The 16,280-nt window shown below is 39.2% G+C and overlaps 1 protein-coding gene across 3 annotated transcripts in view; it reads right to left on the bottom strand.

The window, feature by feature from the left end:
* Positions 1-16,280, bottom strand: part of DCAF5 (DDB1 and CUL4 associated factor 5) — an 84,543-nt gene that overhangs the window by 30,439 nt on the left and 37,824 nt on the right. For all 3 annotated transcript variants that reach the window (XM_004681751.2, XM_012724593.1, XM_012724594.1), the window contains exon 6: positions 4,788-5,001. In XM_004681751.2, coding sequence (XP_004681808.1) covers positions 4,788-5,001 — 214 coding nt within the window. The remainder of the gene's footprint in view (positions 1-4,787; positions 5,002-16,280) is intronic.

Below are 16,280 nucleotides of genomic sequence, written 5' to 3'. Positions count from 1 at the left end.
GGTTAGAAAAGGTTCAGCAGGAGTAAAGAAAAAGTCTCAACTGACTGAGGAATTAGTGACAGACCATTTAAGTAAACATGAAATAAAATCATCCCGTTGAAGCACATAAGTTTTAAACTGGTGGCTCTAGAGAAAAATAAGTATGGTGTACAGATTTATTTATACCATCAAGTACGGATCTGTTACAATATTTAAAAACTGAGAGACGTCACAAAAAAGTCTTTTTTTTTTTTTTTAAGTCAGAGGCTATTGTGGCAACTATGGACTGAAAATGAGTCAAAGCTTTATTTAGATTTACATTAAAATTAAATTCTCCAGTTTGTCACTGTCCCCACAACTCCCTATTTTACTTCCTTTAAAAAAAAATATTTACAGGTCCTCCCTGGTGGCACAGTGGGTTGAAGCACAGTACTCAGAAGCTAAAGCCACTTCAGCATGAGTTCGATCCCCCCGGAGGTGACCCACATGGCGCAGCAGACCTCTCCTGACCCGCCCGCTGCTCCCCTCAGCAGTGTACTTTGTAAATCTGCATGTTCTGCTCCCCACTCTGTCTCTGGTGAATCCTCTCGCCGCCCCTGCACCTCTTGCTGTACCCCAGTTCTGTACGCATGAATAAATAAATAAATCTTTAAAAAAAATTTACTTATTTATGCATATAAGAACTGGAATACAGGCCAGAAGTGTGGGGTCAGCGGTGAGAGGATTCGCCAGAGACAGAGTGGGGAACAGAACAGGCAGACTTACTGAAATATACTGCTGAGGGGAACAGTGGGGTATGCCATGTGGGTAAGCTCCCTGGCCAGGGATCAAACTCATGTTACAGTGGCTATATAGCTTCATAGTGCTGAGACTTATCCCACTGTGCCATCATGGAGGGTCCTCTCTATTTTACTTCTAGCTCAATTCACTTGTTTTTACTACTTGACTTACTCTGTTGGCATCAAGGTGCCATTTGCAATGTGAAAAGATCTCTACTGAGAGTTATAACACTTAAGCTACACATTTGTTTATGTCTTGATTTATAGATCTCAACTTTGAGTCTCTGCTTTCTCATCTATCAGAAGAGGATCTTACAAAGTGACCTCTGATAGTTCTATAATTCCAGTTAATTTACAATAGTGGGAATGAGCATGGAGGAGATAAAAAATTAAGATAGGCCTATTTCATACTTTATTCCTAGTCAAATTCTTGAAATGTTCATTTCATTTTGAGGTGAATGAATTACTTAGTAAACCTAGAATAATTTAAAAAGAAGTGCAGGCGCTCTTACATGATATTTGTGTTCATTTGAATGGAGTGACTAACTTCATTGCAATTACAGATAGATAGGTCACTCACTGCCTTTCTTACCCATGTTCATTCCTATTATGGAAATTCTCAGATTCCTCTCTGGGATGGTTACCCAGCCCATGACTAAATGAAGAGTTCCAGAGCACAGAGCTCTGACTGTGGTTATTCTCAAAGTACACAAGAGCAAGATCAAAAATAAAGACTAATCTAAGGAAAGGATAGGTTTTGGAATTTGAAAGTAGCAAAAACGATACTATCTGAACCAGTCAAAGTATGCAAGTCAGTCCCAAAGATCATACTGTAAACCACAACAGCTGCTGCTTTAACCCTGAATGTGGGAAGTCATAAATCACCTCTGAGAAACTGTTCTAGGAATGAGACAAATTTAGCTCCCATGCAATACTAGAAAGCTGTTCATTCAGTAGATTAGTTTTATCTTCCCAAAGCTCCTAGAACCTGAGCAGAAAAAAAATGGTACTTATCAATCCTGTTTTACAATTAGAGAAACTTAGGCTCAGAAAGCTAAAAACTACACAGTGCACAAAGTTCTCAACATTTTTCCTTCAACAAGTATTTATTTGTGTGTTCTTACTGTGCACTAGGCATTAGAGACAGACAACAATGGGTTAGCCACATTTCTTAGCCCCCAAGGGAAGAATAAAACTAAATTCCTGGCCCTCCCTGGTGGCTGTCCGGGTTAAAGCACTGCACTAAAAAGCTTAAGCCACTTCCACATGAGTTTGATCCCCGCCTGCCCCGGAGGAGATCCACATGGCGTGACAGGCCTCTCCTGACCTGCCCGCTGCACTTCCTTTTCCCTAGTATATTGCTTTGATAATCTATATGGGTAATATGAACAGATTTCAAAAACATTAATTCTGAAACTGGTCCAAACTTAGATTCAATAACTTTGTATCTCCTCCTTCCAAGGAAAACTACTTATCTCAACCATAAGGCAATCTAGTTTGTCAGAGAGGATACAGTAGTTATAAGTTCTTCTCATAAGACACAAGTCATTAAAAAAAAAAGTCAAATTTCTATAGAGAAAATCAAAACCATTTAAAATTTTTTGGTAATCATTCTACATAATCCAAAGGCAAAACTTACATGCTCAGGGCCATCGTAAAATATATTGTTGTGGTTTTGCCTATGGCCATTTGTAGGCAAATGGGTACTTACAATCAAAGTCATAGGTTTTTTGTTTTTAAAGATTTATTTATTTATCTGTGCATACAGAACTGGGGTACAGGCCAGAGGCTCAGGGGCGGCGAGAGGCTTCACCAGAGACAGAGTGGGGAACAGAACAGGCAGATCGATGAAGTACACTGCTGAGGGGAGCAGCGGGCGGGTCAGGAGAGGTCTGCCGCGCCATGTGGTCACCTCCGGGGCAGGCGGGAATCGAACTCATGCGGAAGTGGCTTCGGATTCTCAGTGCTGCGCTTTAACCCGCTGCGCCACCAGGGAGGGCCCAGTCATAGGTTTTTAACCAGAGGCAATCCACTCCCTTCGAGTATCTGACAATGTCTGGACACATTTTTGGTTGTCTGGGGGACAACTGTAGAGGAAATGTTACTGGCATCTAGTGGGAAGAGGCGAAGCAAGGATGCTACTGACCATCCTGCAATGCACAAGGCAACCCCACATAACAAAAGAGAAAGAATTATCTGACCTAAATGTTAATAGTGCCAAGGCCACAGAGCCATGGTATAGGTGCTCTAAATATTGGCTCGCGGCCTCTGTTCTGGACCTTTTGAAAAGGATTCCATGCAGATATAATCTGGCTGCTAAGATAGGAAATGAAAGAAAACACAATCTCCATTTTGCTTTACCTCTTTTACTTTTCCCTCAGTTCCTGTCTTTCTGGCAATAAAACCTAATAAGCCATTACATTTAATGCCTGTTCTTTATTGTTCAAGGAAAGCTGGAAAATCAGCAAAAGCAAGGAAGAAAGGGAAAAGTGAGGGAGGGAAGAGTTTGTCATTTCCATAGTTCAGATTTACTTTAATTTCATAACAGCAATTACCCACTATGAATCTGATCATCTCTAAAGGTTTCTTCCCACCAAAGAAACAAATTGGCTGGAAAAAATGAAGTAATTCAGGCCCTGTGCCTTCTTCAAAGAGGCATCACTTATATAATTGAGGCCACCTAGTGGTTTCAATTGTGAATTGCAGCTAGCCAGCCTTAAAATGCCAACTTCAATATAAATTCTGAATTTTGATATCTTGTTTACAAAAATAAATATCCTAGTCAGATAACTTAAAAAGCTATACTAGTTTATGTAATATACAACTCAATCCAAACAAGCATTTATTGTGTTTCTACTACATATACTAATCTAAGCTACGACAAGTGGAAGTCTCTTTTAACTTAATCCAGGGAAAAATATCCTAGTTTCTGTCTTCATAAAGCAGGTCTTCACAGGTTGTCAAAGAGATGTTTTATTAATGGGTCATGTCCAAAAATAACTTTAAAGAGGTAGAGTGTGGGCCTTCCTGGTGGGGCAAGGGGTTAAGTAAATTTTTTCTTCTTATACACAATGTCATTAATGAAGCTATCTAAATAAATAAATCTTTGAAAAAAAAAAGAGGTAGAGTATAACATGTGACAGTTGACTATCAAATTTGATACAGTTGATAATACCCAAAAAGGACACCAAATATTAACAAGAGATGAAAGTTTCTCTATTTCTAATCTAGAGATGAAGTAGTAATAACATTTTATTGTGTATAAGAGAAAAAAAATTTACTTATTTGGTCAATCTTTCTTTATACTTGTAAAGACAAATGTAAAACTTCGCTTGATTACTCCAAATAGTCTAATAGCCCACTCAGTGACACCCAATGAAATTCTGTGGTCAAGACAGGGAAGTACAAAATGCCAACTATGATTTTAAACTGTCAGTTTTAAGTCAACATCAGTATCTCAATTCCCAATGAGACTGTGAGGAGACCGGAAACTCACAGATTGGTTGATGCTGGCAATAAAAGGAAAGAGTTAGCATCTGGCTGCCTCTCAAACAAAGCTGTTCAGCCCACTGCCTCCCAGAAAAAGATGCAATCCCAAAGGGCCACTTAGGCTGTATGCCTCTTGGATGGTATTTAGGGTATTTCATTCATCCCTGTGCTTTGTTGGGGGAAAAAAATCTCACTGATAGGCTTGTTTTCCACAGACTGCCTTTGTTTAGAAATGACACATTCTTTGGATATTAAAATGCATTCACGAACATGGCAGAACCAGGTTGTTCAGAACCAATTTGTAGCCAACGTTGATTTATAGTATGTGCCTCATATTTGTAGCCAACCTTGATTTATGTATGTGCCTCATATTACCCAAAGGCAGCCATGATAAAGAAGCTGACTATTAAGCCAGAACAACTACAGACACTGATTACACTCAGTTGTTTCAACCTGACATGATGCTACAGAGAAATAAAGACCAGTATAGAATACAAGAGAAATGCCAGTGTGGGATGCGGTAGGCAGAGGGCACTTTACCTGGTCACGATCTCCTGCAAAACAGCAGCTTTTCATGGTGCAAGAGTTGAAGTAACCCTGATTGTCAAACTGGAACACAGGTAGACGGGAGTGGATATCATACAGCACAGGGGGTAAGCGACGCCTTAGGGCCAGGAGCTGGGTCCCATTGCTGTTGAATCGCACACTCATGGCACTCTGGAGGGACAGGTTGCCACCATAGCGCAGGAGAGAACTGAAAGGCAGAAAGCACACAGATTGGCATGAGCCTGAAGACACACTGCATTTATTTCTTCTGAACACGTGCACAGGAGCTCCTGTCAGGCTTGTACATTGAATTCTGACAGAAAGATATTTGATAGTGTGCTATAAAGTAATAATGAGGATAGAAATGCCTTTGGTTAATACTTATAATTCATTTACCTGCCTTCACTAGGGAGCTGTATGTTCTGGTTCACCTAATATTTTTCTATGGCTTCATAATTTTCGTAACATTTTTTTAAAAGTTACACAGTATGGTTCCAAATAATTTCTTTTCATGATTCATAAGATAATTTGTTTTATAGTGAACTAGAATGGCCATGAACATTAACAACTATATAGTGCTAAATAACAAAAAGCGTGTTTGTGTGTCTCTGTGTTTTATCTTTCTAGTAGTCAGTATCCTAGATTACCTAGACAGTATTCATGATGACTGATCACACCAGTATCATAAACAAATCATCCTTCTAAGAGCACTGAAATACTGACAGGAAAGTGAGATTACGAATATCCGTTGGGGATACTGAAGAAATGAGTGTCACACTGAGCTACTCACTCACTCTGCTTCACACAGACACTATTACTGTTTACAGGGCAGGGAGAAGAACATGGCTGAACCCCCAAACCTGCCTCATCAAGACAAAACATATAAGATCTTTAATTGAAATGAACTTCAATACAATCAGTGTGTAATACAGCAAATCTAAAGACAATAGTTTCTAAATCAAACACCCAAAGTTACCCATCCCCTCGTGGATAAAAGTCCACCCATGCTTTGGTCCAAAGCATGGCCTAAAAGCCCGCCACAAGTTAAAGCACCTTCTGGCTGGGACCCGTAGAAAGGGGTTGGAAATGGCCAGACAAGTCTGGGAGGAAAAGAGCAAAATCAAAATCAAGATAAACGCTGCCATAGTCAACCTCCCCACGGGTCTCTCACCACATCTGTTTCAACCAGTCCAGGACCAAGAAAACAAGAGCTGCTTCTTCACATGTCTCTCTGCTCCATGTGCCTCCCTAGGTGGGGCAGGGAACTTGAAACCTCCCCTTTTCCTGGAGACCACCCTGTTATGTTATGAAAAGGAAGAGTTCCTGGTAGCTTTAAGAGATAAAAAAAAGTCTATAAATACTAAGGAATCCCAGTCCTGGAAAAGGTCTTAACTACCTAAATTAAATCAGCCTAGCAAATCTGAAACATTTTAAGGAAGAAGTTTTACCAAATGAAAACTTAAAAGAGCTACATGCTATCAGAAGAGACAAAATGTTGAACAGAGATAACACATTTGAGTGTGGGAAGGGGCAAGAGTGATGGAGAAGATAAGGGAACAAGAAAGTAGATTACTAATGGGAAAAGGAGGTCCTGAAAGCACAATGCAAAAGCAGTTGCTAACCTGGTCACCACTAGCCAGTCAGTCCTGTGTCCCAGAGGAATGCTCTGGTACTGCAGCTATGTGTCGAAACAAGGCTTCAGCAAATCAGAATTTAATCCCCTCATGATTAAATGGAAGGAAAGAGAGACTTAGAAAACAGTCCCTAGAATGCCAAGAATCAAGAAAAAACCTGGTACTCCGGCAGGCCCCAAATGACGATTCCTGCAAAGAACTATATTCTTATAATGGTCCTAAGCACAGGCCACAGTCACTGACAGAGAATAAATGACAGGGCTCTTTGTGCCCAGGCATTTCCTCTACAGGGTGCCCTAGCTGCTACACCATGTTGCATTATCTAAACATTAAGCACAAAACAAGAGGCTTTCAACTTATGATCAGTATGGCTTGCACAATAAACTATCTTCCACAAAACAGAAGAGGAACAGAGGGTGAAAACAACTCAATAAAAAGAAACAGCCAGTCCCACCAGTCATAGTGGCAGGGATTTACATCCACTCAGGCATCCTGACAGGGACGCTGGGGCCTCTGGCAAAAGCCCTTCCCATCTGTTAAAAGGAACTTCCTCTACTGATTCTAGTCAGGCCTACAGAGGTCTGCCCCATCTCCACCCAAGCTTCTGGACTTAACTTGGCAATCTGATCACTCTAAAAGGGTCTATTTGGGGGTTCCAAGAGAATCACTGACTTTTCTCTTGACTATGCTGCAGGGCAGAAAATTTCTATCACACAGAGAAGGTATATCAGAATCTTGCTCCTAGAATCCTTAGGGTTGCAATCTAAAGAGCAAGTTACTGACATTGAGTATTTGATGTTTGGATGCAAAATTCATTTTCTTCTAGAGGGAAGGAATGTCACCAGAAATCCAGAGGGTGACCTATGTTAACTAATTTCTCAGCAGGACTTCTATAACTGTCTACTCTTGATAAGGATAGCAGGGGTGATTCTAGTTCATTGGGAAGAAACGGCTTAGAAGGAGTTTGTCTTTATAGTGAGATAAAAAGTGCCAGGTGCAATGTGCATGAGAAAACACCTAGGACTAAGTTTTAAAATACAGATCTCAGGTTCAACCCCCAGCTATCTAATTCAATCGTGGCAGTTGGTCTATGAATTTGAATTTAACAAGCAACCCCTGTTAATTCTGATGCAAGTGACATTCAAACCACACTTTGAAAAACCAGATTGCATTTTGGAATTAGGGGAATAGAGAGTGGGGGTGGGTAGAAAAGGTGAAGAGTAAGATTACTAGAGGCTCAACAAAAGCCAACCACATGCCATAACACTTCACAGCTGTTTCTACTCGCCAAAAGGACTTCCAAATCTTTTCAATATTACAGTTCCTAGGCTCTACCAACAACTTATGAAATATATTTGTCTTCTGTTCTGCACCTTTCCTGAAGGAGACATGTCTCACTGCCTCTTGGGAAGCCAAGAGTCTCTAGATACAATTAAGAATGACTCAACTTTGACTTGCTTTGTGGACTCTGATCTTGGTGGCAAAGATGACACTATCTTTAATTCTGAGAAACAGCCACCATTAAACACCCAAATGAGGTGAAAGAGTATTTGAAAGGCCCCCAAAGGAATACTCAATTGGACTTCTTTATTGGTCTGGTAGAATAAAAAGAACAATTTTTTCTTAAGTACTGGGCTAAGGCTTTCAGGGAAAAGTGTCTGGGTGTATCGTGTACAGCACAAGAAAAGGTATCAATAAATATTCCAACATCAGAGCCCATAAACCTAGATGTCCATAAGTTCATGATTAAATAATTAATTTGATGATAGCAACAAGAATTTCTAAAGCCCACCAACATGAATTTCCTCAGTTTCTATCTGAAAGTCACCTAAGATCTGTAAAATACAAGAATCAAGGCACTGCCATTCCAATTCACAGACATCAGAGCTAGTATATAAAACCAGAGAGGCCAAAGTGAGGCCCTGCAGGTGGGGGGAAATTCCTCCCACCTCATTCTACTTTAGGACAGCTTCTGACTTACAGGATGACCTAAGAATATGGGACATTTTGTACCCCTATAATATAATGCAAAGAATATTACAGATCCTACCAGATAATCAGAATTAGGCAAAAAGTGAACCAGTTCAGGGAATCACAAGAGTCCCATTCAAATGTATTCAGCACTCCAAAAATCTTTTTAACCATTTAATTTTATAATACAAGTATTATAAAGGAGAAGGACCTGGGAGTTTTCTTTTTTGTTTGTTTGCTTGCTTGGTTTTTTTTTTCCCTAATAAAATCCTAATTCCAAGATTAAGACTTCTCTAGAGGGAACTCTAGAGAACTGCTGAACAACCAGTTTGAGGAATACACCTTGTGATCTGTGACCGAAAAAAGATTTGTTACTCAAAATATGATTCCCTGCAAACTTCCTGGCTCAAACTATAGATGCAGGTTCAGTGTACATGATAAAATTTCCTTCCTTTTTTGAATAACCAGAAAATTTTAGTTTGACTGAGGTCAACAACAGGCAGTGACTAAAAATTTCTGATAAAGACATCTTTAGATAGTCAAATGGCCTGTCCATCTCTCAAGGAAGTAAATATGAATGGCAGGCATTGTATTGCTTCTGTCATCATCTTCCAGGGCGGGGACATGACCAGAATGGAAGTGATCTAGAGCCCAAGTTTTTATACTTTCGGCCCAGAGATCCCCAAAATTGCACAAAACCAACCAAGATCTTAAAACGAACCAAGAGACAATGCCATGGATACTCGTAACTTTTCCATAGAACTGGGGGCTTAACATTTAAACCATCTCAAGTTCATCTAAATAGTTGGCATATTCAACTCTGCCCACCCCCCTCACCTGTCCCTTTCACTCCGAGCTGCAGAAAAGAGGAAGGTGTTTCATAAGCAGTCATTCAATATTCATCTGAAAACTAGTCCTGGTCCTGTAACAGGTGGTCCACAGGAAAAGAGGAGGCTCCAGGTTCCCTGCTCCACCCAAAGGAAGGGGGAGCTGAGCAGAGCAGAGGAGAATCTGGAGAGGACACTGAAGAGGACGGAAGCAGGATAGTAGGAAGCCAGAAGGAGACCTGAAGGAGGCATATGGAGCAGAGAGACATGTGAAGAAGTGGTTCTTGTTTTCTTGGTCCTGGATTGGTTGAAACAGATGTGGGTAAGAGACCCATGGGGAGGTTAACAGTGGCAGTGTTTATGTTGATTTTGATTTTGTTCTTTTCCTCCCAGACTTGTCTAGTCATGTCTGACCCTTTTCTATGGGTCCCAGCCAAAAGGTGCTTTAGATTTGTGGCCGTCTTTCAGGCTTTGCTTTAGGCCAATCCCTTTCGGATGGACTTCCACCCATGAGGGGGATGAGTAACTTTGGATGTTTGATTTAGAAACTATATTCTTTGTCTATTCTATCTTGCACACTGATTGTATTAAAGTTTATTTCCATTAAAGGTATCATATGTTTTGTCTTAATGAGGTGGATGGCAGAACCTATTTAGAGCAGTTAGGTTTGGGGGTGCAGGGATGCCCTTCTCATTGTTCTGTAACAGCCCTACTTGCTTTTTTAAAAAAAGATTTTATTTATTATGCATAAAGAACTGGGATACAAGCCAGAGGTGTAGGGCCATGAGAGAATTCACCAGAGACAGAGTGGGGAGCAGAATAGGCAGATCGATAAGTACACTACTGAGGGGAGTAGCAAGCTTGAGACAGGAGAGGTCTGTTGTGCCATGTGGATCACTTTCAGGGCAGGGCATCGAACTCGCACTGAGGCAGCCATGGTCAGCTTGGCAGTGCTGTGCTCCAAGCCGCTGTGCCACCAGGGAGGGCCCAACAGCCCTACTTTCTGACAAATATTACATAGCAGCAGTCCTGATCTTGTATAGAAAACATTACTAGGTAGGTGGAAGGGAAAAAACAGGCAAAGGAGGGAGATTGAGATGGCAGTGGCTACAGCAACCATCACAGAGCAGGAGAGGGTGGGAAGATGTGTAGGTAAATGGGGGGTTCATGACGGCAGAAGAAAAACTGTGCTGGGTACACTGACTGTTAGATTACAAAGTCAAAGAACTAGAGTAATGCTAAGGAGGAAAGAAGTCAAATCTAGGGAAAATCCCAACTCAAGAAGGTCTGAAAACAAAAATCACAATTAGGTAACTTCTAATTAAAATCTTAGGCAGAGTTCAAAAAAAGAGAAAAGTGAAACGTAAAAGAAAGGGGAGAAAAAATGCTGATGATCATCCATTACAGAAAGACAGTCTGTTTCATACAGAGCCACTCACTGAGAATCTACTAAAAACTCAGTCACCTCTAGTTGGCAGTAGTAGAAAAAATCTTAAAATAATGGCTTTCAAACTTTTTTATAGTAACCCTTTGTAAGTAGGTTTTATATTGCATCAAATTCATTAAGCAATAAATACCACTTACTATGTGTAATGCAATGGTTATTTTCGCTCCTGACTATTTATTGAATAAATAGTTGTGATTTCATGAAAACACTGGATTATTCAAAGAGCTTCCTACTTTGTTTCCTAGTTTCTGCTGTTGACCCATGCTTCAGTTTATCCTAAACAAAGCAGCTAGAATGATCCTGGACCATAAATCAGATCATGCCATTCTTTTGCTAAAAATCCTCCGTTTTAATAAGTGAAAAGAAATGCCAACAAGACCTTACACAATGCATCTTCTATTCTCATCCCTTACATCTCTGACTCCACCTATCATTCTTCTTATCTTACTCTCTACTTCAATTGCATGATACTTCTTTTTTTTTTTTTAAAGATTTATTTATTTGTGCATACAGAACTGGGGTACAGGCCAGAGGCTCAGGGGCGGCGAGAGGCTTCACCAGAGACAGAGTGGGGAATAGAACAGGCAGATCAAAGAAGTACACTGCTGAGGGGAGCAGCGGGAGGGTCAGGAGAGGTCTGCCACGCCATGTGGTCTCCTCCGGGGCAGGCAGGAATCAAACTCATGCGGAAGCGGCTTTAGATTCTCAGTGCTGTGCTTTAACCCACTGCGCCACCAGGGAGGGCCGCATGATACTTCTTTACTGTTCCCAGAACACATCATATATTTTCAGGGACTTTGCATTTGCAAATCCAGAAGTTTAGAATATTCCTCCCCAGATCTATGCATGGTTTATTTACTTACCTCTTTATTTAAATATCTTCCTCAACCAGGCCTTTCCCGACACTCTATGAAAAACTGCAACTTAGCCAATGCTCCCTGTCTCCCTGGCCTGCTATATTTTTCTCTAAGTCATGAATAACCATTTATCACTACATGATTTTTATGTATTTATTCTGTTTATTTGTCCTCTCCTATTTTTCTATCTTTTTGTATCACAGGTGCTTTAAACAGTGCTAGGTAGATAACAAACATTCAATAAACATTTGTTAAAGAAATGGTTGAATGGATCATGAAGCATAATTTTTTAAAAAAACCTCATTTAACAGTGTTAGGAGATCCAAATCCCCTCCAGCTTCATCCACACTGCCACAAATGGTCAGACTTTCTTTTTTGAAAGCTAAGTAGTATTCCATTTTGTAATATACTACATCTTCTTGATCCACTCATTTCAATTTGGGCACTTAGATTGTCTCCATAGCTTGGCCATTATAAACAGTGCTGCAATAAACATGGGAGCATATGTTTCCCTTTGTATTAGTGTTTGCTTTTTTTTTTTTTTTTTTTGAAATTCTCTAGATAGATTCCTAGTAGGAGTGGAATTGCTGGGTTGTACTACAGACTATTTTTAATCTTTTGAGAAATCTGCATACTGTTTTTATTAGGGCCCAATGGTCTATATTCCCACTAAAAGTTAAGAGGATTTCTTTTAATCCACATCCTTGCCAGTACTTGTTATCTTCAGGAGTTTTTTAAATATGGGCCATTCTCACAGCTGTAGTATCTCCTTGTGGTTTTGATTTGTACCTCTCTCAAAAAGAAATGATGAACATTTTTATGTAAATGTTGGTCATCTATTTGTCTTCTTTGGAAAAGTACTCAGATAAGTTTTCCTGCCCATTTTTTGATGGAGTTGTTTTTGTTTTGTTGGGTTGCACACTCATTTTATTGAGTTTGGTTTGGTTTTAGAATCAGCCATTCTACTTCCAAAAAAATTCATAAATAAATGTCAAAGTGGTATGACTGGTCTTGCTCTTGGCAAAATGTTCCAATATGTATAAATGTATATGAAGAAGTCCCTATCTAAAATATATGATTCATAAGAGATAAAAATATAAGTGGTTAAGCCCATGACCACAAAATAAAAAGTTTAAACTATGAATACACTGGAGAATTATACCAATATAAAAACCCTAGAAGAAACAAGTTTTTCATTAAATTTAATTTCCAAAATGTTTTTGTGTATAATGAACATAATTCTATAGTAAAGACAGTAGAGTAACATTATTTTCATTTCACACTGTATAATGAGCATAATAATTCTATAGTATAGACAGTAGAGTAACATTATTCTCATTTCACACTGTAGGATACCAAAGTCCTGGGGGTTATTTTATTTTACCCTAATCACATCATAGGTAAGTTATAGAAATAGGATAAGCAAGTTTTTTTCTGGCATTTGGGTCAGTAAGACTTCACAAAATACACTTGGAGATGGACTATTCTGCCCAGCAAAGAGAACAGGTCTGACTGATATGCTTTAGGTCTAGAAGGATTCATCTAAGTTATTTACTTCACATTCTTCCTTGTAATTCAGTAATCCATGTAATTCATTCATTTAAACATTTCTAAATACCTGCTAACTATTTTAGGCACTGTATTTGGTATGTGGATTGTATTAAAAGATGAAATAACATGAATAAGACACTGTTAAGGACTAATGAGGAACAAGAAAACCAACAGTGTTATAATAAGGGGAATATGTAATATAGAGACATGCCTTTTACTGGGGAGACAGGCATATAAGTGGTCACAAAAGACTCCTAGAATAAAAGTGTACCCTGCTTCTGAATAGAGAGTAAGGAGAGCTGCCCTTATTAACTTGTGAATGAAAACAAAGTCTATCTGGATATATTAACATGTGGACAAATTTCCAATACATACTGATGTGTGAAAAAGCAAAGTTGTAGAAGGATTATATAGTAGATTATATAGTAGTGAAATATATAGATTATATTTGTTTGAAAACCATACATGCATGTAGAAACAATGCCATATATAACTATGCAAGCATATAAAACAAAAAACTAGCCAAAAAGTTCTGGAAACATTACCAAACATTTCCTCACTTTAGCTTTATTGATTGTTTTAAAAAGTCAATGCTATGTACTTGTATTTTTTTTTTAGTTTTGAAATAGCTACAGATTCAAAGATTTATTAATATATCCAACAATTTGATTGAACCTTACAAGAATCATGCTTAGTGAAAAAGCTACTCTTCAAAGGATACATATGGAATGATTCCATTTATATAAGATTCAGGAAATAACATAATTATATAGATGGGAAGCAGATTCATGGTTGCCTGGTTTTAGGAAGGGGTACCAGTGGTTACGGTTATAAAAAGGAAATAGGAGTGAGTTTTGGAGTGATGGTCAATAAAGTACCTTTATCTTGGTATAGGCTTAGTGCTAAGACTTAACACCTTATGCCACCAGGGAGGCCCTGTACTTACATTTTTAAAAGGAATTGTCTTCAGAAGAGGAAGCAACTCCTCTCCACAGATCTGCGTAAGCTAGCTAGTGCTAATTGCACTTCAAAAGAAAACCTATGCAGCCGGGAGTCCATGAGTAAAGGGATATGCAAAGACATGTCTAATTCCGGTGCTTAGCAACAAGGACCTGTGCTGATGCCCAAGGGCAAAAAGCCCACTTACTTTAAGGAAGGGGAAGACCTGGTCATCAAGTCCAATAAGGGGCAACCCTAGGTTTTTTGTTTCTCTTGCTTCTGTTGGCCTTGTACTGGGCTCAGTTACAAAACATACATGTTGTATAACAAATAATAAAAATTGAAAACTCCAGATTTTTTTACAAATTATTTTTGCTTCTCAAAAAGTTCAACATAGATTGGCCATACTGTTAGGCCTGGGCCTGGGATGGCAAAAGGGAAGCCATGATGACCTCTCAGCCACCTCAGCAGGATATAACCTAAAGAAAAACAACTCCTCCTCAACACTCTGGCACCCAACAGCCATTACCCTGGGTTGAACATCTGAACACCTAAGGGTCCAGCATGGTAAGATGGGCTGAGAAAAACAGAGCCCCTTCCGCATAGCTGAAAGATCCCTCACAGACACCCCCTTGTTTAAACATCACCCTATATAAGCTCTGCTCATTTGTTCATTTGATTCAAGGCGTGACTTCTCTTACCCCCACTTTAAAGAACTGGATTCTCTTTTTTGTCCCTCCTCTTTGTGCTTATCTATGATACCACTGCTACACCTTTCACATGGGACCCAGTAATTCTACTTCTATGTATATGACGGAAAGAATTGAAAATGGGTGTGCAAACAAATACTTGGGCACTCAAACAAATTCACAATAGACAAAAGGTGGAAATAACTCAAATAAGTATCGGTGGGTAAAGATATACACTGTGGTATACACACACACATATAGATCCGTAAAAGAGAATATTATTCAGTCATAAAAAAGGAATGAATCCCAAAAACACCATGCTAAGTGAAAGAAGTCAGACAAAAGGCCAAATGACATATGAAATACCCAGAGCTGGTAAATCCAAAGAAACAGAAAGCAGATCAGTGGTATATGGAAGCTAAAGAGAGGGAAAAAGTAATCTGAAAAAGAAACAATGATTTTTGTTTTCGGGGATGGGGAGGTGATGCAAATGTTTTGGAACTAGATGGAAGTGGTGGTTGTACAACACTGTGAATATACTAAATGCCAATGAAATTTGTATTTTAAAATTTGATGCTATGTGACTTTTGCCTCAATTTAAAGATTACCTTTTAGAGATTTAAAGTATTCAGAGAGGAAGTTAACAGGATGTTATCTGGAAATTAATTCAGGTAACTAAGAATGTTACAGATGAGGATCAAAAGAAACAAGATTGTCCATGGTTGTCAACTATGGAAAATGGGTTTAGTATAGTGCTGTTCATCTTACTATTCTATTTTATTTAATTGTGGAATTATTTTTATCACAAAAAATTTAAAGGAAAAGGTCAAGATTTATACCTTCAGGGATGATTTTTCTCTAATTCACTAAAAAGAAAGACATCAAAAGTTTTAAAATATAAAAGTTCACTTGAAAAAAGGTTTTGATATTGCCTCCCCCTGAATAACTAGATTTGGGGAATATTAAATATTGCATGTTTCCAGAACTCCCATCCATTCACCAAGCAATCTTCAGATGCTCTACGCGAGGCTGTCTCTTGTTATAAAAAGTACATACGGCCCTCCCTGGTGGCGCAGCGGGTTAAAAGCTCAGCACTGAGAAGCTAAAGCCACTTCTGCATAATTCGATTCCCGCCTGCCCCAGAGGAGACCACATGGCGTGGCAGACCTCTCCTGACATGCCCGCTGCTCCCCTCATCAGTGTACTTCGTCGATCTCCCTGTTCTGCTCCCCACTGTCTCTGGTGAAGCCTCTCACCGCCCCTGTACCTCTGGCCTATACCCCAGTTCTGTATGCATAAATAAATAAATCTTTTAAAAAAAAAAAGTACATACATTTGTGCTTGGTGAGAAGGAAAGGACACAGATAAGCTCTGAGGTAAATAAAGCCCACAGAGCCTGGATCCTAGTGAGCACATCAGCAAATTCAACAGGACATCTTAATAACCAATTCTGTTTTGCAGGATAAACAAAGTAGCAAAATAATTTGGGGTATTTGTTTTTAAGTGTCAGACTCATATGTCACACTCCAGACCAAAAACTCAATCTAGGATAGAGCATTTTAAGAAATTCAT

The sequence above is a fragment of the Condylura cristata genome, unplaced genomic scaffold, assembly GCF_000260355.1.
Source record: "Condylura cristata isolate star-nosed mole 26May11 unplaced genomic scaffold, ConCri1.0 scaffold00013, whole genome shotgun sequence".
In the NCBI taxonomy this organism is placed as follows: Eukaryota; Metazoa; Chordata; class Mammalia; order Eulipotyphla; family Talpidae; genus Condylura; species Condylura cristata.
The sequence above is the reverse complement of the archived record's forward strand: the minus strand, read 5'-3'. Positions and strand labels throughout refer to the sequence as shown.